Source organism: Phyllostomus hastatus, unplaced genomic scaffold (assembly GCF_019186645.2).
Source record: "Phyllostomus hastatus isolate PE091 unplaced genomic scaffold, TTU_PhHast_1.1 phas_contig_62, whole genome shotgun sequence".
In the NCBI taxonomy this organism is placed as follows: Eukaryota; Metazoa; Chordata; class Mammalia; order Chiroptera; family Phyllostomidae; genus Phyllostomus; species Phyllostomus hastatus.
Genome location: NW_025333921.1, coordinates 15,346,128 through 15,370,662, shown reverse-complemented (window position 1 = coordinate 15,370,662; position 24,535 = coordinate 15,346,128). Strand labels below are relative to the sequence as shown.

Sequence of the window (24,535 nt, the reverse complement as noted above, 5' to 3'; positions counted from 1 at the left end):
CGTGCACATAAGTACGGAACTGCTGCAGAGGCATTCGAGCTACCAAGTAAGGTGAGGTAAATAAAAACTACATCCATGAGGTGGTGAGAGCGCAACATGATTTGAAGCCACTCTACAGTAGATTCTATCACAAGCACAGCACAATGGGCTGAAGCAGGGCATGACACAGAAATAAGCAGGGGTCCTTGTGGGGACTTTATCAATCTTTAAATGTAACATAGTTAAAAAATAATGAGTCCTGTACGTAACACTTTTCTTCAGAACATTAAAAAACAAATTTCACAATCACTAGAGATTAATTTTCTCATCTGTACTGCCATCACAGTATTATTAAAAATTTTTATTTAATACTTCAAAGCAGATGTTAGCTAAAAAACTTTTTCAATTTATAATGCAATTTCTATGTTGTTATTTCTCTTACATTCAAGAAATATAATCTAGATTCCATATAGGTTTGAGGAGAAAGCCATATATGCTTATGTTAAATTCAATAATTAAAGGTAACATTCAATCATGCTTTAAAATTTGTCTAAGATTGTTGGTATAGCTAACGTAAAATGAAAATAGACAAAATTATAAAAGAAGAAACAAAGGTATTACAGTAATTGCAGATGACAGAACCAAAACCAAATAATAAAACTTAGATAAAAATATTTCAAAAATAAATAGGTAACAGAATTAGGAATGAATAAAATCAGCAAAAAGCAAAATAGACACTGTAAAAAACCAATTAATGTCAGCATAAGCTGGAGATATTATTCTAAGATGCTAAGAAAAAAATACAGATAGGAAGAATAAAAGATAAGATGAAAATATAGAAGACAGACAACATAGATGTAACAAACATAATTGAGAAAGCAGTATTTAAATGTGTAAAATAAAACTATTCTGAGTTCAAGAGAGATACACATACAGCGAATGAAGGGGTGTAGCTGTTGTGTGACCTGCATAGGGTGCCTTCCCCCTTCTGCTAATAATCCTAGGTGCTCCTTTCAGTCTGTTACTCATTAGTCATGCACAAAGTCATAAGCATAGAGTCAATGACTGAAACTTCAGGCAAAGGGTGTTTATATGGTCGGAGCATAGTTCTTCATTAGTTAATAAACTCCACAGCAAGAAGAGATGATAGGAATTATGGGTCACACTGATCAGAGAGAGGGTCCTCAGACAGACTATAGAGCTTCTTTTTTTTAAGCATATTTTATTGACTATGCTATTACAGTAGTCCCATTCCTTTTTTCTCCAAGTATCCCCCTCTGCCTGGTACCCCCATTCCCTCTAGCATTCCCCTCTCCCTAGTTCATGTCCATATAAGTTCTTTGGCTTCTCCATTTCCCATAGTATTCTTAACTACCCCCTGTCTATTTTGTACCTACCAATTATATTTCTTATTCCCTGTACCTTTCCCCCATTCTCTCCCTTTCTCCTCCCCACTGATAACCCTCCCTGTGATCTCCATTTATGTGATTCTGTTCTGTTCTACTTGTTTGCTTAGTTTGTTTTTGTTTTTTAGGTTCAGTCATCGATAGTTGTGAGTTTGTCATTTTACTGTTCATAGTTTTGATCTTCTTTTTCTTAGGTAAGTCCCTTTAACATTTCAAATAAGGCCTTGGTGATGATGAACTCCTTTAACTTGACCTTAGCTGGGAAGCACTTTATCTGCCCTTCCAAGAGCTCAACACTCCAGTCTTTGTTTTTGAATAAGAGTAACCCAGACTGCTCTGTCTGTATAAAAACCACCTACTCAGCAATACCAAAAGGGTAAAATGCTTCCAGGCAAGCAAGCACAGAAATGGCAAGCTTTCCCTGAAGGAAAAGATGTCACTGAAAGAAGGGATTCTTCCTGAAGCACATCCGCATCCCTGTTAAAGAAGACGTCTACCAAGAGAACAAATTCCAGTAGAACAGACAAAATCTAGGTCAGAAATTGAGAGTCAAACTCTCAATCCCTTTGCATTCTTCACTTCTCAGATATAATCAATGCTAACTCTTGATGTTTCTACCTTTTAAATATTTATCAGTCTGCCCCCTTATCATGTCCCTATCGCTACTACTTTAGATCAAGCCATTATTACTTCTCACCAAGATTACTAGATAAGACTGTCAACTGTTCTGTCTCCAGTTTCAGCTCCTTCCATCTTGTCCCATTCCCCAGTCTAGTTCTTCTCAGATCATTTTCACATCCATAAATCAAATACATTTCCACAAGTATACTGGGTATCATTTTTATTTCCAACAGAATTTTCAAAAGAAAAAAATTATACATGTCATTTTCTTTTAGTTTAACTACCTGATGCTATTTTTTATAGAGCTGGACATTGTTTCATCTTGAATAGTTTATCTTCCGACTTTTTAAAAACCTAAGGTCACCAAGACTGTTTTTTGCTTCAAAATACTCAAAATTTTTATTTACTGGATTTAGATATTTCGAAACAAAACACAGATTTTCATTTAAAACTTCCTTCTTCTTATTACAGATCCTTGAGAAATAATTTGTGTGGTTTGGATGTTTAATATTAATACACAGACTATCCTAAACATATGCTGAAATTGTAAGAAACATAACACAAGTCATCTAACAAGGAACAGAGAACCTTTCACCCACATAATGGCTGGTAAATAACTCCTAGACATAATGTACAGGTGAAATGATACATTACTCATTTATCAGGTGCTCTTACAGATCTTGGGCAATGCCTATGAATTGTTAAAACCACATATTTATTTCTCATATATACATTTTTAAATAAACTTAACAAAATATTTCTACAATAAAATGTTTCCCTTATAGCCACGGATAGTTTTTAAAATAGTGGGTACAACAGCAGTCCCCAACTTTTCTGGCACCAAAACTGGTTTCATGAAAGACATTTTTCCACACATGGGGGTGTGGGGAGGACAGCTTTATAGTCTGTCACCAGATGTAGCCTAATTGTCACTTGCCACTCACCAATAGGGCTTTGATGTGAGTCTGCAAGCATCTGATTTATTATGGTCTCTGTGAAGTCAAACCTCTCTGCTAATGATAATCTCTATTTGCAGCCACTTCTCAGTGCTAGCATAACCGCCTCAGCTCCACCTCAGACCATTAGGCATTCAATTCTCTTAAGGAGCATGTAACCCAGCTCCCTCGCATGCGCAGTTCACAGCTGAGTTTGTGCTCCTGTGAGAATCTATTGCCGCCTGATCTCACAGGAGGTGGGCGTGGGGAGTGGCTGCAAATACAAATGAAGCTTCTTTTGCTGGTGCACCATTCACCTCCTACTGGCAAGCCCAGACTGAACTGGTAAGGGTCCATGGCCCAGGCGATGGGGACCCCTGGGCACAAGATAAAAGAGCTCTGGCCTCTACCTACCTCTCTTACCTTACCTTATCTTTCAAAGTTCCTCAACACCTGCTATAATCTCAAACAGTAAAAAAAAAAAAAAACCATTTGCTTTTAGTCTCAGTTCTTTTACATATTATTTTCTTCTCATCACAAAACTCTTTAATTCCTCTGCCCCTTCCCCACCATCTAACTGGGTAACTTCCCCTCTACCAGAGGAACACTAACCAGCCTGCAGAGCAGGGTACCAGCACCGTGCTGTAAGGTGCACACTCAGACAGACACCCCGATGTGGCTGTACAAGATCAGAACCTGGTAGATGGGAATAGTCTACATCTATGAAGGTTTTTAAAAATCACATTAGCTTTTTACCAAAATGATTGGGACTAAGAGCTGTCAGAAAGCCTAGAGAGATCATACTGAGGTATGATTGCTTGCGCTTGCTTGACTACAAATGGCAGTGGCAGATCTTGTTCATGAACAGGCAGGTTCTCCTGGATCATCCCAGAACGTATGCTTACCAGCTCAAGAAAAGCTTTACCTTCTGCTCAGGTACCTATTCCTAAATAAATACTCACATTTCAAAGATTAAAATTTAAATGGAAGAGCAAATGCTTCACACAAGGCCCAGATGCTCTGGGAGATGAGAACAGGGAGGGGGACAAAGCAAACCAGATAGAGAAATTACACAGACATGGGGGTAGACAACTGACTGACTGAATACAAGAATAATGAGCCTAGATCACACAGTTACCAGGAAAATGTAAATTGAAACAAGGAGACACTATAAAAATTTAATGGGCAAAAATTAAGAAGCCTGACAATTCCAAATGTTGAAAAGGATGTGAAGTAACAGGATATTTATGTAGTACTACTGGGAGTATAACCTGGCACAACCACTTTGGAAATCAGTTTGGCATTATCTTTTAAAGTTAGATATTTAAATAACCTAACCCATCAATTTCACTTCTAGAGCTATACTGTAGAGCACATATGGTATATGGAAGAAGCATGTACATGAACATTCTCAAAAGTACTATTCCCAATAGGAAACAAAGCAGGGAAAAAAAAAAAAGGAAATGACCCAAAGGTCTACTAATAATAAACTGGATAAACAAGTTTTGTTTAACCACATCATAGAACATACAACAGTGAAAATGAATGAATTACAGCTACTCAATCAAAGAAATGAATTCCAGCCCTGGCTGGTGTGGCTCAGTAGATTCAGTGCTGACCTGCAAAACAAAGGGTCGCTGGTTCGATTCCCAGTCAGGGCACATGCCTGGACTGCAGGCTAGGTCCCCAGTGTGGGGTGCACAAGAGGCAACCACACACTGATGTTTCTCTCCCTCTTTTTCTCCCTCCCATCCCCTCCATCTAAAATAAATAAATTAATTAAATCTTTAAAAAATAAGATGAATTCCAGTAATATAACATTGTATTTGAAAAGCAAAAACTAGATGACAACATGGATACCTTTTTTTAAATTAAAAGACAATGCTACTAAATGATGTATTATTCAGGCATACATATATGTAATAAAACCAACTGAAAATAACTCATAAAGGAATGATAAATGTGAAATCCAAAATAGTGGTTATTTCAAAATAAAGGAGGAACACCTAAGTAGAAGAAAAGCAGTAGTCATGTTCTAGTTTTTGGGTGGGGATTGGATAATGTGTATTCTAAAAATAAGTTAATAAAAAACAAAATAAGGAACAAAATTATCATAATTATAAGAACTTTGAATGCTTTATGTATCATTTACTGTGAGAAGTCACCAAATCTTATATAAATAGGCTTAATATTTCAGTTAAAGGGTAAAGTAACTCTTAAAAAATTCAGCGTAAGTCTTAAAACTTTTGCAATGTCAAAATTTCTGGACTTTTGTTCAAAGAAGAAAGAAATAAAAGGTTTTTATAATACCTGATTTCCATGAAGGTCCAAGACATCTAAATTTTTTAGATTCTCCAGATTTGAGATTTTCTTGATTCTGAAAATCAGAATAAGAACAGATATGGTAGTTGTATCATAAGTACTGTAAAACAAAATATGTTAAGGCACAATTAATTTTAATTTATTGTCTATAAATTAAATATAGACACAGAAATAGCTATATCTGTCTATATAAATATATAAATTATATATAACTATCTATATTAAATAAAAACATATTCCCTTTAATTATATTGTTAAATAATTAGTCCTACTGGAGGACATATCCTTTCATTTAAAAGTCATATCTTTAGAAGACAGCAATTCTTCTTCTAAGAATCTTAGGCAAGGCACTTATTCAAAGCACTTCCCTTCACCTCAGAATATGACCAAAACTTCTTACCTCAGTCCTCAAAGTCCTAACCCATCTGGCTGTTGACTTCCTCCAGCCTTATCTCCTCCCTAGCTTAGGCTTATCTGTTCATTCTGCTCCAGCCTCAGGGAACTTTCTTGCCATCTCTAGCCTCACAAATTCATTTCTGCTTGGGGTATTCACCCTTGCTATTGCTTCTTCCTTAATGTTTTCTCCCCAGGATCTCACATGGTTCACACCTTTATATAATCCAGGTCTCGCCTCAAATATCTTCTCAGAATGGCCTTTCCAGATGACCCTGTAAAAACAGCTCCCCCTTCCCATCCTCACTACTCTTTCCTTTGCCTGCTTTAATTGACTACAATGTGCTTATCCTTGCCTAAATTTATATTATTCATGTATTTCCTTTTTTACACTCTCCTTCTAACCAAAATGTGCATTTCAAGAGGTCATAAACTTTGATATGTTCTCTACTCTATCTCCAGGACTCATGACAGTACCTGCCACCAAGTAGGCACACAGAAAGTATTTGTTGAATGAATGAATGAAGACAGAACTAAAAGGATGAGTGTTATGTACAGGGGTATTTGTAACAGGATTCTTTACCACAGAGACAAAATGACCACCACCTAAATGCTTTCTACTGGACTCAGTTTCTGAATATTTATTTGGAAGTTTTGACTTGCCATCTTTTGAAAAACTGAAATGTTGCTATAAATTAAAAAGCACAACCTGGCTGGTGTGGCTCAGTGGATTGAGCATGGGCCTATGAACCAAAGGATCACTGGTTTGATTCCCAGTCAGGGCACATGCCTGGGTTGCGGGCCAGGTCCCCAGTAGAGGGTCATGCAAGCGGCAACCACACATTGATGTTTCCCTCCCTTTCTTTTTCCCTCCTTTCCTCTCTGTCTAAAAGTAAATAAATAAAATCTCTAAAAAATAAAATAAAATAAAATAAAATGCACAGAATTTTATCTCTAAAATACCCCAACCTCTGTGTGCATCAGAATCATCTGGGACATCTTGATAAAAATATAGCTTGCTGAGCCCCACCTGCAGAGTTTCCAGGTTAGGACCCAAAAATTTGCATTTCTAATAAGTTCTTGGGCCATGCTGATGCTGCTGGTCTAGGGATCACATTTTGAGAAGTAATGTCCTAAAATACAGGCCTTCTTCTTATCAAATCTCAACTCCCCCTCATATGAGCTTTGTGAGGGTGAACTCACCTACCTAATTGAAAATATTAAAGCCTATTCTAAAGGAAATAATCTGAGATACAGACAAAGATGAATGGATGAGAATATTCATCACAGCGTTATCACAGAAAAAAGTATACAATGTAAATGTCTAACAAAAAGGAAAATATTAAATTATTACATATATATAGATTATGAAGCTCTTAAAATTATATTTTCAAAGAATATTTAATGACATGGGAAAATATAAGCAATAAAATATAAATATGCAAGTGAAAAACACAGTACAACATAAAAGCAATTTTGTGAAACTATGATATGTGAATGTAGAAAAAGGGCACCACTCGGTGCTGCTAACCATATCTTGAAAAGAAGGCAAAGGGATGACTGCATATCTTTTGAATGTCACTTCAGAGCACTGTCAACAAGCCCACCTAAAGCTCTTACCCTCTGCGACAGCATGGATGGAACTGGAGAGCACTACACTAGGTGAAATAAGCCAGGCAGTGAAAGACAAATACCATATGACCTTACCTTTAAGTGGAACCTAATCAACAAAACAAATAAGCAAGCAAAATATAGCCAGAGACATGGAAATAAAGAACAAACTGACAGTAATCAGAGGGGGGGTGGGATAATGAGGGAAAGGGTTTTCAGGAACAATGATAAAGGACAAATGGACAAAACCAAGGGGGGGATGGAATCAGGGGAGAGAAGGCGGATGGGTGGGGTAGGGGGAGGGATGGGGGGTAAATGCAGACAACTGTACTTGAACAACAATAAAATAATTTATTTAAAAATCCTACCTAAAAATCATCTGACTGTTTACTCCGGATCAGAGCCCAAATTCTGTAAAGTTATATACTAACTTGTAGGAAACTGATGATGCAATGTTTCTATTGGTTTGTAGAACATTAACGTGTTTTATGACTTAACAATCTTATTCCAGCATTCTCCATTTTCATTAGTTTCTCTTATCCTCCTTTGAACCACCTTTGTTATCCTACTGGTTTCCTCCTTAATGATTTAATTAAAAATTGGCCTGGAGTTAATATCTCTTTGTCTGAGAATTATACTTTTTAACATTTTGGAAACTATACACAAGGGATGGAGATTGTCCCAGCCCAAATTTCTCTGATTTGGAGGATTAATGTAATCTGCTTCTGTGTTAACCAGAAACTCTGGGCACATTTAAAGCATTTCTGTCACAGAAACCTAAATGTACAACACGTCTTCCATCTTCCCACAGAACTCTACCAAGGCCTCACATACTGTTAAACTATCCAATAAAACACTCCCTATCTGTTGTGATTTCAAGCATTCTCTCAGCTTTGACACCTAGTGACATTGTAACCCTGACTTCAGATTCTGACTGCCCAGGTGAATAGGAAGAAAAATAGGCAAGTCAGTCAATTAAACTCAAAAACAACTAAACATCTTGCTGTCTTGTTCTCACGAATTATCTTTGCCATAGACTCTCTCCCTACCCCCAGGACCTGAAATGACATTAAAACCAAATTCTGAAGAATTCAGGTGGATGAAGGTATCAGTTAGCTTAGGAAGCCAATGTTAGATTAGGTACTGATGAAGAATTTAAAGAATTGTAGTCAGTTCCCAAATAGCTAAAGATTTTTACATTAACACAATGTGAACTAAAGGTTATTTTTTTAACTTCTCCCATTAAATAAAACTGAAACTAGAAAAGGACAAGGTTCACCTACCACTTCAGTTGCTACAGACTTCTAAAGATATATGACAGCCTGTCTCTGAAGGCTACATTATGTTACTGATGGCAGGATCTGTATGAAGGCTAGGCTTTTCGGGTGTCAGGGACAAATCTGCATGTGGGAACCTTCAAATAATCAAAGGGAAAGGCATATGGAACCCCAGGATCTGGCAGAAAGTTTTATATATAGTCCTTGCTGATGAGAAGAAAATGCAGGGAAGTTCTATTCATTAGCCTGTGATCATGACAGCACCAGAAAATCTCATAAGGATAAACAGGGGATTCAGAAAGCAGAAGAGTAAGCCAGCAAGAATTTCAATAGCGAAATCACACAGAGAGGTGGCGAGTTCGTTACTAGCAATGTAAACTTCACATACAGCATCTGAGCAGAGTCTTTCTGGCTTACCAGAAGAAATATTTGTTGGAGCTGCTTGAACTTTGAGGCATCTGGTTGTCATAGATTTTCATATATGGTTCCACTGCCTTGGACTAAACGACTGTGCAGTGCTTCACAATGTGGAGAGAGAAAACTTTATGGACTTTTGAGCAACAAGGGGCAACAAGTCACCCAAGACGAACATGAGGACACAGAGCGGCAGAGGTACATCTCTCTTCTCCAGCAGTCCTCGGCCAGGTCTGCCTAATGATCCCTAAAGAACTGCCTCAGGATAGATTTGTATTTTTTTTAATGTTTTTACTGTTGTTCTTAGATTTGCATCTTTAAGACTCAGAGGTTCCTTGCTGTGACAAAGTCATTTGGCTAAAGAGGATTAGGCATACGTTTTAGGGATCAGATTTTCATTGTACTGATACTTCTGAAATAATGTAATTTGGGAGAGTGTGGAAAGTTGTCTTATGACTCATTTTCTTTTTTACTCAAGAACACTCACAGTTCTAGAACTTGAATAACCGCTATTTTCTTTATGGGGAAAAATTTAAGTAAAACATGACCCAAAGCATCCAAACGAAAGGCTGGAGGAGCAGAAAAAGGAAGAAGAGGCTGCATTAGACTGCTCTGACTTGACAAGAGCAAGGTTACAGAAAAGGGCAGCAGGCCCCAGACAACAGAGAGACCGTTAAAAAGGTAAAAATGTCCAACACACTGGTGTCTTTGAGGCACGAGAAAAGAGTAGACTGAGAAATGATTTAAAACATTAGGAGCTAGGAGTACTCTAGATACTATGTTTAAAACTAAAAAAGGAGATTTAAAATGTCACTGGAAAACACCTTACTGAAGGACTACAAGGAACACCTAAAGGCAATGGTACTAAAGAATAAATGGAAGCCAGAGAAAGAAATCAAGTAAATCCAAGGTTGAGAAATAGTAAAGAAATCAAGTAAATCCAAGGTTGAGAAATAGTAAAGATAACAGAGCACCTTTAGAAGGGAATGGCTTAAACATATGAAAAATTTACTCCTCACTTTCCTCAGTGAACTGCTCTGGTGGCATACTCCTACTGTATATAGACTGTACATCTCCAACCTTGCAAAAACTACCTTTCATCTCCATTTCTCCAACTGTGAAATAAGACAGCTAATCTCTGAGGTCCCTTCAAGCGCTAATAGTCTATAATCCTATAATTCTCCCAAATTCCCTAATGGTACTATAATGCTTAGATCGACACTTGACCCAATAGTAAGTGACAGACTACACCAATGGGAACTTTCAAGAAACCACAGAGAACAGATTAGACTGGAAGTCTGGAACATGATCTTGGAAAAATTATCTTATATTACAATTGGGTAGTAAAAATAAAGAGGTAATTCAAGATCCATGTTGTGGGGTAAAAAAGATGGGGGGAACAGAACCAAGCTTGGGTATAATGCTGTATCTAAACTTTATCATTTGATAATATAAAAACCATTTTGAATTTTGCCAAACAGCTCTTCTTTCTAGGCATTGCAAAAGCTATCCAGTGAAGCAGAATATAAGAAAAGTCATAAATGAATCTCAAGGAAATCAGTCATGAATTGTGTATCTGCACCACGTAATATACCCTCATAAGAACTGGGGACATTCACACAGCATGTGATCTTAAATGGATACTGAAAACACAACCTGAACAATAATCAATCGGTAATTTGACAATCATAGAATATCAAGTGTCTACCCTCAGTTAAGCACTAAGAAGAATCACTAGTGAAATACATATGCTTAAAGTGAATACACATGCTTAAAATATGGCTTAAGAAAACATAAAGGCCAAATCTACTATCTACTTCCACATAAGCTATGGCACTGGAAAGCAATGCACACTCAATAAATGTTACTTGCTTTAACTATCTGTCAGACTGAATCTCACAAAACAAATTATAACTGAATCTTAATCCATTCAAAAAATCTTTCAAGAGGACTCCCGGCCAAGATGGAAGCATAGGTAGGCACACTGTGCCTCCTCACACAACCAAAGAAGGATAACAACCAATTTAAAAACAAAAAGAACTAGAACTGACAGAAAATCAAACTATATGGAAGTCCTACAACCAAGGAGTTAAAAAAGAAACATTCATCCAGATGGGTAGGACGGGTGGAGATGGACAGACCAGCAAAGAAAACTTGTGGCAAGGCGGCAGCTGACGGAGTGGCCAGTCCCACATCTGTGTGTAGATAAACCGGGAGGAACAACTGGGGAGCGAGACAGACCACGGGACCCAGAGTTTCAGTGCAGGAGAAATAAAGCCTCAAAACCTCTTGACTGAAAAAAATCTATGAAAGCTGAGGTGGCAGGAGAAAACACCAGCCTCACAGGAGAGTTCATTGGAGAGACCCACAGGGTACTAGAATGTTACAAACCCACCCACCTGGGAATCAGCACCAGAAGGGCCCAATTTGCTTGTGGGTAGCAGGGGAAGTGACTGAAAACCAGCAAAGAGCTGAGCAAGAGGCACTGTTCCCTCTCAGACCCCTCCCCCACATACAGCACAACATGGTGAAGTAGGTTGCCTCACCCCAGCAAATACCTAGGGCTCCACCCTTACTACATAATAGGCATGCTGAGAAAAAAAAAATATGGTCCAAATGAAAGAACAGATGAAATCCCCAGAAAAAATACAACTAAGTTACAAAGAGCTAGCCAGCCTATCAGTTGTATAGTTCAAAACGCTGGTAATTAGGATGCTCACAGAATTGGTTGACTATGGTTGCAAAATAGAGGAGAAAGTGAAGGCTATGAAAAGTGAAATAAAGAAAAATGTACAAAAACCAACAGTGACAGGAAGGAAACCGGGACTCAAACAACAGTTTGGACCAGAAAGAAGAAAGAAACATTCAACCAGGGCATAATGAAGAAACAAGAATTCAAAAAAAATGAGGAGAGGCTTAGGAACCTATAGGACAACCTTAAACATTCCAATATCCAAATCATAGGGGTGCCAGAAGGAGAAGAGGAAGAACAAGAAATTGAAAACTTATTTGAAAACATAATGAAGATGAATTTCCCCAATCTGGCAAAGGAAACAGACTTTCAGGAAGTCCAGGAAGCTTAGAGTATCCCAAAGAAGTTGGACCCAAGGAAGCACACACCAATGCACATCATAATTACATTACCCAAGACTAAAGATAAGGAGAGAATTTTAAAAGCAGCAAGAGAAAAGGAGACAATTACCTACAAAGGAGTGCCCATAAGACTATCAGCTGATTTCACAAAAGAAACCTTATAGGCAAGAAGGGGCTGGAAAGAAGTATTCCAAGTCATAAAAGGCAAGGACCTACATCCAAGATTACTCTATCCAGCAAAGCTTTCATTTATAATAGAAGGGCAGAAAAAGTGCTTCCCAGAGAAGGTCAAGTTAAAGGTGTCCATCATCACCAAGCCCTTATTATATGAAATGTTAAAGGGACTTAACTAAGAAAAAAAATATGAACAGTAAAATGACAACAAACTCACAACTATCAACAACTGAACCTAAAAAGAAACTATGCAAACAACTAGAACAGGAACAGAATCACAAAAATGGGGATCACATGGAAGGTTATCAGCAGGGAAGGGGAGGAGGGAATGGGGGAAAAGGTACAGGGAATAAGTAGCATAGATGGTAGATAGAAAATAGACATGGGGAAGTTAAGACTAGTATAGGAAATGTAGAAGCCAAAGAACTTAAATGTGTGACCCATGGACATGAACTAAGCAGGGTAGGGAGGGAATAAAGGTGGGAGGGGCTGTGCGGGGCGGCCGGGGAGGTGACTAAAGGGAAAATGGGATAACTGTGATAGCATAATCAATAAAATATATTTTTAAAATCTTTCAAAACATTTAGTCTACTATGTTTTTAACTATTTTTTAATTCTGAATTGCCATCTAAACACCACAGGACTCAACATTAGCCCGAAATAAACAAAAACTGCTCCGCAAAGATTACCTGTTTTTCCCCAACAAGAGGACACGGAGGGATCTTAGAGTAGAAAGCCCACTAATTTCTTCAATCTGGTTATCATATAAGTCCAAGAATATTAGCCTCCGTAGATTAGAAATGTTTTGGATTCGAGTTATTAAATTGTGTTGAAAGTTCAACAAACGAAGGTGTTCTTCTCCATCGATAATAGGACATACAGTCAGCTTTTGCCTAAGAAACATTTAAAAGGTTAATAAGATTCTGAATTGGCAACCTGCCTTCTCTTATAAATATTATTAGTATCTTTGTGCTCCCATGTTATACGGAGAAAAAGACAACTAGAACCACTTCTTGCCTCCATGAACTAAGCATCTTAGATCAAATTGTAAACCATTCCTATAAAAGCCAATATACTTTGACAACGGTAATTATTAAAATGAAGTCTAAGCTTTCATTATATTTTAAAATTGCCAACATAAATTGTTTCACATAAAATTGACTTAATATCAGAACACGACTCAATGTAAATGCCTTATGCAACAGAGGTTTATGATGGTTTAAAGAACCACGTCACATAACCAGAGAAATGCCCATGCCATCCATCAATCGACTGATAGAAAGACTGCCCAGGTAACTAAGTCATCAGGAAAAAAAGAAAAACATAAAAAAGGGTGTCTCAGAATTATAGACTCTTGAGCTGGATGATACTAGGAAGAGCAAGAAATTCAGTCATCTACAGTTCACTTTGATAAAGCAATTTCATCCTTTGTTGCACATTTCTGCAGACACATAAGATTTTAAATATATGTTTACATGTTCAACGCTAACTCTGAACTTTGCAGAATATTTAAAATGCTATTGGGTAGGGTGAAACCGTACCAATATATGTCTTAAGCTATATTTAAGACAGTAAACCTCCATTATACAAAGAGTTATAATGTACTACATGTGAAGTTATTATGTGCAGGGCCCTTTAAGAATTCGACAGCATGGATGTAACTGGAGAGCATTATGTTTAGTGAAATAAGCCAGGCGGTAAAAGACAAATACCTTATGATCTCACCTTTAAGTGGAACCTAATGAACAAAACAAATAAGCAGGCAAAATATAACCAGAGACATGGAAATAAAGAACAAAATGACAGGGACTAGAGGGGAGGGGGAGGGAGATAATGGGGAAAGAAGGGGAAGAGTTGTCAAGGAACATGTATACAGTACCCATGGACAAAGCCAAAGGAGGGTAGGACTGAGAGTGGGAGGTGGGATGGGTGAGGCAGGGGAAAGTCATGGCAGGAAAATGGAGACAACTGTACCTGAACAACAATAAAAAACAAATAAATAAAAATAAAATAAATAAATAAATAAAAAATAAAGAATTCTACTAAGGTAGTTAAATGACCAGAGAGAAATGATTTTACTCTGAGATTTTCAACAGTCTTCAAGGAAAGTGTAGTTCTATTGATCAAAGTGTGAACAATTCTAATAGGAAAATCAATTAGAAATATTTCATTTCGGTAAAAACCAAGTTAATGGAACCTTTAAAGCAAATAAATCAGAGTTCTATAAGCGTAAGTGAAACTCTACGAGTGATTGGAATCCTCCACATAAAAAGAAAAAATTGGTTAACACCAAGTAATAACTGAATGGTAATGGTTGACAAAGACATGGTGTTCAAAAATACAGACCCTGAGGGGGAGATTGAGAACAGTATAGGAAATGGAGAAGCCAAAGAATTTATATGTATGACCCATGGACATGAATTAAGGTGGAAGAATGCTGGTGGGAGGGGTGGTGCAGGCTAGAGGGGAATATAGGGGAGAAAAAACTGGGACCGCTGTAATAGCATAATCACTAAAATATATTACAAATAAATAAATAAAAATATAGACCCTGAAGAAATTGGTTTTAAATTAAAGAAAAGAAAAAAAATTAGGTAGTAGTTTAATTCTTTTAATGTGTTTAGTATTTAGAATTCATTTCATGCACTCAATTATACTACTTCATTTGGTACTTCTGTTTTATAAATTATAAGTATTCTAGTTTAAAATTTATAACTTTGTGCACCAGTTTAGCAAAAAGCATATATTGTCTCATTTTTCCTGCTTCAGTCTCCCTTTGTTTCTCATAGTTAAATTTACTGATAATCCAGCTTCTAGTTCATCCTAATTCTTGAGTCAGTATCACTAAAATAGAATCACACACACAAACTTTCACCCACCTCTTACATAAGCCTCTGCAACTTGAAATATCACTTTCTCAGATTTTAAATCCAGTGACTAAGTCCCAACTCCAAGACTCACCTGCATGCCCCGTAACCCTCTAAGTCCCTGTCATCCAGCAACAAGCAAACACACACACACACTGGGTTATTACCCAGTGGTGTCCAGGAGAGCCTGTTATGCCTACAAAATCGCTGAGTTGCTACACCTCCTACCCCATCACTGAGGTGTCTATTGGATTACGCTTTTGCCTCTGATTTTCTACTTGGTGCTGCTGAGCTGCATGCCTGGTACTCCAGGCCTACCCTAACTTCCAGAACAGTCAGAGCCCAGCTCTTCCATGCATTTCTTCTCGGGGCTGGATTCTACTCTTAATCCCTTAGTCTCTGGACTAAGAAACAGCACAGTAGTGCAGATCTCCCTTTAAAAATCACTGCTGTTACCCATGGCTCTCAAATAATGATCCCCAAGTACCTTGCTGCTAGCCCAGCTTTTGTGACTGCACATCCTGGTACTGATCAGGCCTGGTACTAATTAGGCCTATGACATCTTTGTGATCCTGCCATTTCATAACCAGCTTTTGAAGCTGAGTCAATTCCCTTGGGCCTGACTTTCCTAAGTAAACAAGTCTCCACCTGATCAAAGTTTGCTTCTTTACCCCAGAGGCCCACGTGCCGAAGACCAGCTTCGCAACTGCCGAGTCACCCCAAGCTACAACACAAGTGCCTAACTTAAGTCACTACCTTAAAAATACTGGCTCCTGTCAGTCTCAAGTAACATGAAACTAAAGGGCTGGGGCACTATTTTTGTCTGGATTTTTAAAGACTGACATTAAAAATTACCACAAAATCCATCAAAACATTAAATGATATTATGAAAGTTGTGTTAGATAGCATTAGAATTTCAAAAAGCAACAATACCACAAAGATGTCATAGGAGTAACTGCCTTCAAATGTTACTTTGCTACAAAACAACAGGCCACACTCTCTAGACAGCTTTCTCCCAAATACAAATGCTCTGTGACTTCCCCTGTCAGGTGTGCACTGCTAAGCTAAGAAGTCTGCTTAACAATCTGCGGTCAGACATGCACTGCTAAGGCAGGGCTGGGATCCTTCACCCACCCTCCTCCTGCAGATAACTTCCTGGACTTAAAGATAGGGATCAAGTCCTCAATATATTTACTCATTCAAAAAAGTCTTATTGAGAGGGCCTTTTGTCCCAAGCTCTGTTCTAGATGCTGAGGATACAGAACTGAAAAAAACTCCAGGTGTTTGTGGAACTTATATTTTAGTAAGAGAAGACAAATAATAAACTTGGTAAGAAAAATATTTAATATGTTAGAAGGTGATAAGTGCTAAGAAGAAAAATTAAGCAGAGAAGGGAGCTGCCAGGGTAAAAAGGGTTGCAACTTCGGAGAGGGTGGCCAGGGAAGGTCATCCCTGAGTTAAAGACATGTGAGTAAAAACCTAAAGGAGGAAAGGAAATGAGCCCACAGACATGTGGGGACAGTAAGTGCAAAAGCCCTGAAATGTAAGCTTGGTGTATTCAAGGAGGCAGAGTGAGTGAAGGAGAGGTCAGGAGGTGGTGAACCTAGTGAGGTGACAGGGAATTCCACTGAACAGGGCCCAGAAGCCTACGTGAGGACTATATTGCAAAGCTTTTTCTATCCTAAAATCCATTTTCACTGGTCATCTTCTAGAGTTACTTAGTACTCTTTTAGAGTATAGTCAAGCTTTTCACATTATGCAGATATAAAATTCCTCCCCATATTCCTCAAAGGATAAATATAAAATTGGTAACAGTGGTAGGAGAGCTAGATAGCTGGAGAACAAGACGAGGGAGACTTCTGTACCTTTCAAATCTTATACCAAGCCTATATATTATCTAGTCAATGAATTAAAATAAAATAAATTGTCCTCACCTTTCTAGGGTCAACCTGTCTGAGTAAAGAATTTTCTCTTCAGAAGAGCGCTGGAGAATGGGAAATGATGGCATTGATGAGCTCACCAAATTAATATGATCACCTATTGAAAATGACAAATTACCTGATTAAGAAAAACCTTTAAAATCTTAAAACTAAAGTCACCTTATATTTGGAGAACTTTGGTACCTACAAATATCTTTTCTAGAAAGTATAGTTTCCATAGCTCCCCATATTTGAAATTAACTACTAAATTTGAGTTTGTTTCTTTCCTCCTCAAACCTAAACTATGTGTACTGTGTATGCCAAATAATCTAGTGCTATCTTTATCCCTTTATAATGCTGACACCTAGTACTAAATTTGAACTCTCTTATAACTGAGACGATAGTCCCTCATTACCAGGTACATTGGGGCCAGCACTATGACAGCCCTGCCGGATTCTGGACTTGGAAGGTATCTGAATGGAAGAATCTCCAAATGCTGAAAAGGAGCTCATGGCAGTTTTCATGTCCAGCCCATATAGTTCTGTCACGTTTGTTGTGGATGAGATGCATGATGATTTATTACGAGGCGAAGGGCTTATTACTCTTCCATCTCCTTCAAAATATCAAAAAGTTTATCACAAAGCTACACAATACATGACTTTGCGACAAAAAATACAGAAAAAGTAGTTTCAATAGCAAATGTAAACCTCACATCATCACTTTTTTTGGTATGCTCAGCTACTATCATACAGAATACTGCAGGACCAAAGTGGATGTCAACAAATCCTACACACTTACAGTGATGAGACTGAGGGTAGATGACACCCCATGACATTTATAGGTTCTTAGTTAGATGTTGTCTCTTCCATTAGGTAGATTTCAATCTCATGGACAAACCCATATGAAATTAACAAACTATATAAAACATGCACGAAATGCAGAATAAAAAATAATACCTAATGATACACTCACACATAAATGTGTCTTGTTATTTTTCACTTAAACAAGGTAGTTACAGATGGGGTTGGGGGGAGGTGGATATTAAAGCCCTAGAAGAATGTAGGATAGTCCAGAAGAGATGCTGAGAAGTAACAGAAATGAGGTAAGATTTGAGTAATGGATCAAAGGTGACAGTATGACACCAGAGCAATTCTACTGTATATTCTTCTATGAAAAGAAAATTTCCTGAAAGCAGCAATTGATGTTGAGGGGAGCGATAAGCAGTAAAATAGAAGCTAGGATTACCACAAAATTCTGCTGCTTAAACTGACCAATAAGAAGAAAAGATAAAGCCACGTGTAGGAAGTTAATATACTCTTTGGGAGGCCATCAGACAACATGATGGCAGCTTAAAATTAAGTTCCATATAGACTGTATTAAAGAGCTAGAAAGCAATGGTATTTGCTAGCTTCTTCAGGTATGAAAGGTATAAACCAAAGAATCATGCACCTAGCTTCTTGAACAAAATAATCAGTGCTCACACCCCACTTTTCTGAATATCATGAAATATCACAGGCATTCAGAATTGACATCATGTTCATCAATGAAATGGTCTGGTGACATGACCAGCTACTAGCAGAGTACTCAAGCAACCATCATTTAGTAAAGTGATTTGGAAATAAAAACAAACTAAAATTAGTCTAAGAATTAACTGATTAAGGATTAACTGGTCAGACAAAGGAAAAACTCCAGACAATAGCCAACCTTGATTTCTCTTATTAGCATCAGAATTAGATTTTTAAAGTTCTTTTGTAAAGACTTCAAGCCAATCCTCAATTTAAGATACAGATTTAAACTTTGTAAGAATTGTGACATCTTCATACTGTTCCACTCCTATGATAATCACTATTCACACAAACTGACTATCACCATCAGTGTGATATGTTTCTTACAATAAATAGCAAGAGATGAGAATGATGGAATAGCAAAGCCTTAAAATCCACAAACAAGACCCTCTAAATGATTGGGAATCAGAGTGATCTGTAATTGAAGTGTCCACTTAAATATATGGATATATAAATACCAATATATGTATATATGTGTATCAAAAATCCACATATATATGTGGGATGTTTCATCCTACAAATAAACTGCATTACTAAGTGACAAAATTTTAATTGAAATACTTTCTGTTATTGTTTATTTCATATATCACTACTTAATTTACCAGATATGTAGCCTTTCTATTCCCAGTTAAATGTACAAGCTACTTGAGAGACAGACCTCATTTTATATTCTTTATACTCATTTAAGAATCTAAATTCAGTAGGAAATCAGTAAATTAACTAATTTTCCAATTTACTAAGAGTTAATAGGAAATCTATTTTGTATATAGTATTACTGTTAAAATAAGAAGTTCTTATATTTTAGTGTAAAATTGTTGAATGAATTCTTTCATAATTAGGATCTCACAGTTGTTTAGAGGCATAAGGTCAACATTGGTAAGAATCTTCACTTCATTTCACCCTAAATACATGGATGGACGGACGGATGGATGGATGGATGGATGGATGGATGGATGGATGATATATGGGTGGGTTGCTGCTGGCTGACTGGCTGAACAATAAAGTACATGGTCATATATATGTGTCCATTCAGCCTTATCTTTGTGAGTGTTTACTAGCCAGAATCCTGATTCTAGATTTTCCAGTGATTTACCATGATCTTAAAAGTTAAGCATTGCCTCTTCCTCTCTATATACACACTTTAGAATTCTTAATTAAGGGACTTGATCAATTAAGGTTTATTTGAGATTTTACTGTATAGTTGTCCCTGAAATATCTCTTACAAAATTTCAAGGATACAGGGGTTAACTCTTAATAGTATTCTAAAAAGTCTAAAAGAAATCATATACCAAGTATTTGAAAAACCAGCCTAACTAAAACATAGTTTCTTTACTTAGGACTGAGAGTACATTTGGTTAATTTATGCTGAACAACATGAAGGTAACGGGCACCATCAACCCCCATGCAGTTGAAAATAGAACTTTTGACTGCCCCAAACCTTCAATCATCCCTTGGTGTCCATGGGGGATTGGTTCAGGAGCCCACCCCTGCAGATAGCAGAATGCATGGATGCTCCAATCCCTTATATAACATGGCACAGAACAATGTACACAGCTGACCCTCAGCATCAGCAGACTCCTCACCACGGATGGAAAACACTGGTTTTCATCCAGGGTTGGCTGAATCCATGAATGCACAACCCAGGGATACAATGTGCCCACTGCATATTTATTGAAAAAAATCTATGTATAAGTGGATCCACACAGTTCAAACCAGTATTGTTCAAGGGCCAACTATACATAAGTTCAATTAATTTTGAAAAATAGAGAAAAAATGAGGTGAAATCAGTTAATACAATTAGGTATCAGGATATAGTTTATTAAATAGAAATCCCCAAACTTTTCCTGATACAGTGCTACTAATAATTTTTCCAAAGTTTTATGCTTTTGGAGGTAGAATTGTGAGCAGAAGTCAAGAAGACAGCTACATACTATGTGGATTTCTTTGCATGAAACTGCCTGACACTATGGAGAAGGCACATTTTGAAAAAAAAAACAGGTACAAATGAGTGGTTTGTCACAGAAAATGATTTTGAATGAAACCTTTTAGTAAAAAAATAAGTAGGTTTATTTATCCTAAAGAATTAATTTGTGTTTTATGGGTCATTATTTACACGTAAGACTTTATTCATCTCTCAGGCTCGCAAAATTCAGTGCCTTCATACTGTTTCCTCATTAGCAAACATCTAGGAATACTTTATGATTTAGATAAATTTACGTGGCCAGGCATTCACAAATCTGTATACCAACTTCCTCCTCTAACTTGAGAATAGCTTGGGAAAAGTATTTAATTTTGACTCATAATTTGAAAAATAATTTAAGATAGTGTTGTGAAAAATGTGAAGGAAATTCACAATGCTAACATAAAAAACCCTACTTGAGATCTTCCAGGTTCTTTATAGCTATAACTTTGTGCCTAATTCATTGTCTGGCACATAGCACACTCAGTAAACATGTATTCAACTGAACCAAAGAAAACAAGACAGATGTTTCCTGCACCGCGGAACTGTGGTTAGGTTGATGGCATGCCCAGCAGTCAGCCAAGGCAGGAGTGTAGGAAAAGGATAGAGAAAAATCATGTCAGATTAGAAAGACCCATGAGTAAGCCCCAAAAGTAATGAAACAAAAAAGGAAACTAATCAAATATTCATGCAGCAATGAGAGGAACAAAAAGAGGCCTATACCAATCAGCCCTCTCATACAGAATCCTAGGAGGTGGGCATGGTGCTGTACAGAAGGATCCGGTAGTGCACATTACCAATGGCTAACAGTTGTCAACGACCAACTAAAAACCCAACTGTATTGTACTAAAGGAAATTTCTCCTAAATTGAAAAATGCATTTCAGAAATACAACCAGATCATATAAGACAGTATTTTTCAAAGTGTGATCCATAAACCACATCCTTCAGAATCCCTTGAATCATTTATTAAAATTTCGTTTAAATAAATCAGGATGGGGAACGGAAAAAGGGTGAGGGGAGCACTAAAAATCTGCATTTCTAACAAGATCTCGGGTGATGCACTCTAAAGTTTAAGGCCCTTGATATAAAATATCTATAATTATATGAATTTTAAGGGAGGTTATTTCTTTTCCACTCCTAACTTTCTACTCTTGCTATTGTTTTATTTCCTAAAGATCTGTGTGCCCATACTCTTACCTTCACTAATTAGCCATTTTTCCTAGTTCTAATACAGTATTTAGAAGATTCTTTCTGATTCTCTTATACATGGCCCACCCCCAAACTAAAATACAGTATCTTTGCTGTGTTGGAAATAATCTACTATGCTGTGGACATAAAATAAATTCTGACTTAAGCAAATACCAAACCAATTTGGTAACCAATTTACCATTTCATTTTTAATTCAAGTCTATTTGGATCTATAAAGTCAATATTATTAAACAATATTCAAAGAAGATTAAACCATATCTGATCTCTACTCACTGATAATACCTTGCCTACTTGAGTAGTTTCTTTCAAGGTCATGTTGTAAGAGCCGGCCAGAGAAGGATGCTGTTTCTTTATTTAGCCTTAATTCAACCTAAAAAAAATGATTAAAAAAAATTAGATAAGAACATAACAATAAGTAATAAAGATAATCATAAAATAACACACAATACCTGGCACATTCTACAACATACAGATAAACCTTCAAAACATCATGCTAAGTGAAAGAATACAGACACAAAATGCCACACATTGCATAATTCCATTTATGAAACATCAAGAGTAAAAAACCTATAGAGACAGAAAGCAGATTTGTGGCTTCTAGTTGGTTGGGGTAGAAGACCTGGGGAGTGCCTGCTTAATGGGTATACTGAATTCTGGAAGTAGATAGTAGTGATGGCTGCACAACATTGTCAATGTATTTAACACTGCTGATCTATACAATTTAAAGTGATTAAAATGATAAATTTTATGTTATGTGTATTTTAACACACGCGCAGAATCAGAGTCAATTTCATGAGATAAGATGAAACTAGACTTTAGTCTGAGGCACTTCCAATTCCTCCATACCCTCACCACAAATACAAGGATTAAAAGAATCATTTTCTCAGAAACAGAAGCAAAAACATACAAAAACTAAATTGTTGGAAAAATCAGTTTTATCATTGGAATTCCTTTGAGTCCAATTATAACATAAAAAGATTGTATACCTAAACCTTCTATGAAAGGATTTCTCTTTTAAATTATTTGACAGAATAGAAAAAAATAAAATCAACTTCTCATGATTAGCCACAAAAAACCTACATGAGTGTTTTTGAAAATTATGATGCTTTTGATTCATCCATACTACAACCATCATAATGGCATTTGCATTGTCTTATGAAATATATGAACTAAAGGTATTTTCTCAAAACCTATGTCCACACAAGGGAAAATAAATTGTTTAGAAAGAATATGGATAAGGTGCATCATTCCTAGAAACACACTGTAATGCTAGAATAGGATTTGTCCAGTGAAATCAATTAACAAAGCTTTGGAGGGGATCTACTGTGACCAATTATAATAAAGAATATTTTCATTTAATTTAGCTAACTGCTATTTATTCAAGATGATCAAATGCTCTAGTTCACAAGTGTTCGTTTTCATATTCAGAACGGGGTGAAATGCTGCCTCCTTGACTTGTATCCTTCTCCCCATCCTCCTCATGCCCCTACTCACCCTTCTCTTGCTGTTTTCTGTAAAGTCTGCCCTTCACTTTAGAGTTCCTCCACTGACATACACTAAACATTTTATTCATTCTTTAAAAAGTGAATTGGGATGGTCTGAGATGTACAACTTTGTTAAAGGAGAAAAATTGTATTGTGTCTTGAGACAATTGTGTGGGAAGTGAGTATGTTTGAGTGCTGAAGTGTGACAAGAAGGAAAGAAAAACAGATGTACCTCAAAAATCAAATGAGAAGCCAGAGATTATGGAAATACCAGAGATATGGAGAAATTATTTGGGAAAAACAAGAATCTCCTCTTCATATCTTAACTTCTAAATAGCATTAAGCCTAATTTATTTCCACTACTAATCTATTTTTCTCCCCTTATTTTAACTGAAATGTACACATATGTTACCCTAAATTATTACACTTTATCCAGGACAAGATTCCATTAGTAGCAGGACACACCACCATTTTACCCATTACTTAGAAAGAAAATACTTTCCCAAATGAATGACAATGACAATGTGTCATCAATTTTATGAAGGATTCTGATTTAAGAAATGTCTAAATGTGCCCTGGCTGGCTCAGTGGATTGAGCACGGGCTGTGAATCAAAGGGTCGCAGGTTCGATTCCCAGTCAGGGCACATGCCTGGGTTGCAGGCCAGGTCCCTAATGGGGGCCACATGAGAGGCAACCACACATTAATGTTTCTCTCTCTCTCTTTCTCCCTCCCTTCCCCTCTCTAAAAGAAAAATAAATAAATAAATAAATATCTTTTAAAAATGTCTAAATGTTTAAAAATAATCTTACTCTTGCAATTGGTGAAATAAGATTCAGTTTTTAAAAGAGGTTCGTTTTTGTTTTGTTTTACTTTATGTAGGAAGAAAATAAAAATTACGTTTAAATTTGGGACTAAAATAAATGTACTTAAAATTTCCAGTTCAGAGTCTACACTATAAATCATGCTATTTCTTACTTTGTTTTTTTCAGGAAGAGACGATGTTTGAATAACCAGATGAAGCCCACAGTTCACCTGCAATGTAAAAATTAAACCATAAAATATATTCTCAACTTAAACATACACACATACTCCTCCCCAAAACAGTGCAAATAAAGAATTAACAGAGTGTTTGCTTTTTGTTTCTGGCATTTGATTATGTTCTGAGAATTTGCTGAAAACAATATAATCACAATTAAAAATTAAAGCTTTCACTGTGATTTATTTTCTAAAATGTCTGCAGCAATTTAACCCTCTATTTAGCACCGCAGGATTTTGACACCTGACATTTCAGGCTTAAGTAAAT

At 36.7% G+C, this 24,535-nt stretch overlaps 1 protein-coding gene across 4 annotated transcripts in view; it reads right to left on the bottom strand.

Annotated features, from left to right (window-relative positions):
* The window catches only part of LRRC49 (leucine rich repeat containing 49), a 159,917-nt gene that overhangs the window by 134,797 nt on the left and 585 nt on the right, over positions 1 to 24,535 (bottom strand). The window contains exons 2-7 of one of the 4 annotated variants that reach the window (XM_045848719.1): positions 24,208 to 24,264; positions 22,020 to 22,116; positions 17,427 to 17,624; positions 17,027 to 17,129; positions 12,915 to 13,118; positions 5,252 to 5,318 (exon numbers count right to left, since the gene is read on the bottom strand). In XM_045848719.1, coding sequence (XP_045704675.1) covers positions 5,252 to 5,318; positions 12,915 to 13,118; positions 17,027 to 17,129; positions 17,427 to 17,624; positions 22,020 to 22,116; positions 24,208 to 24,264 — 726 coding nt within the window. The remainder of the gene's footprint in view (positions 1 to 5,251; positions 5,319 to 12,914; positions 13,119 to 17,026; positions 17,130 to 17,426; positions 17,625 to 22,019; positions 22,117 to 24,207; positions 24,265 to 24,535) is intronic. The other 3 variants (XM_045848720.1, XM_045848721.1, XM_045848722.1) reach the window with 3 other exon arrangements.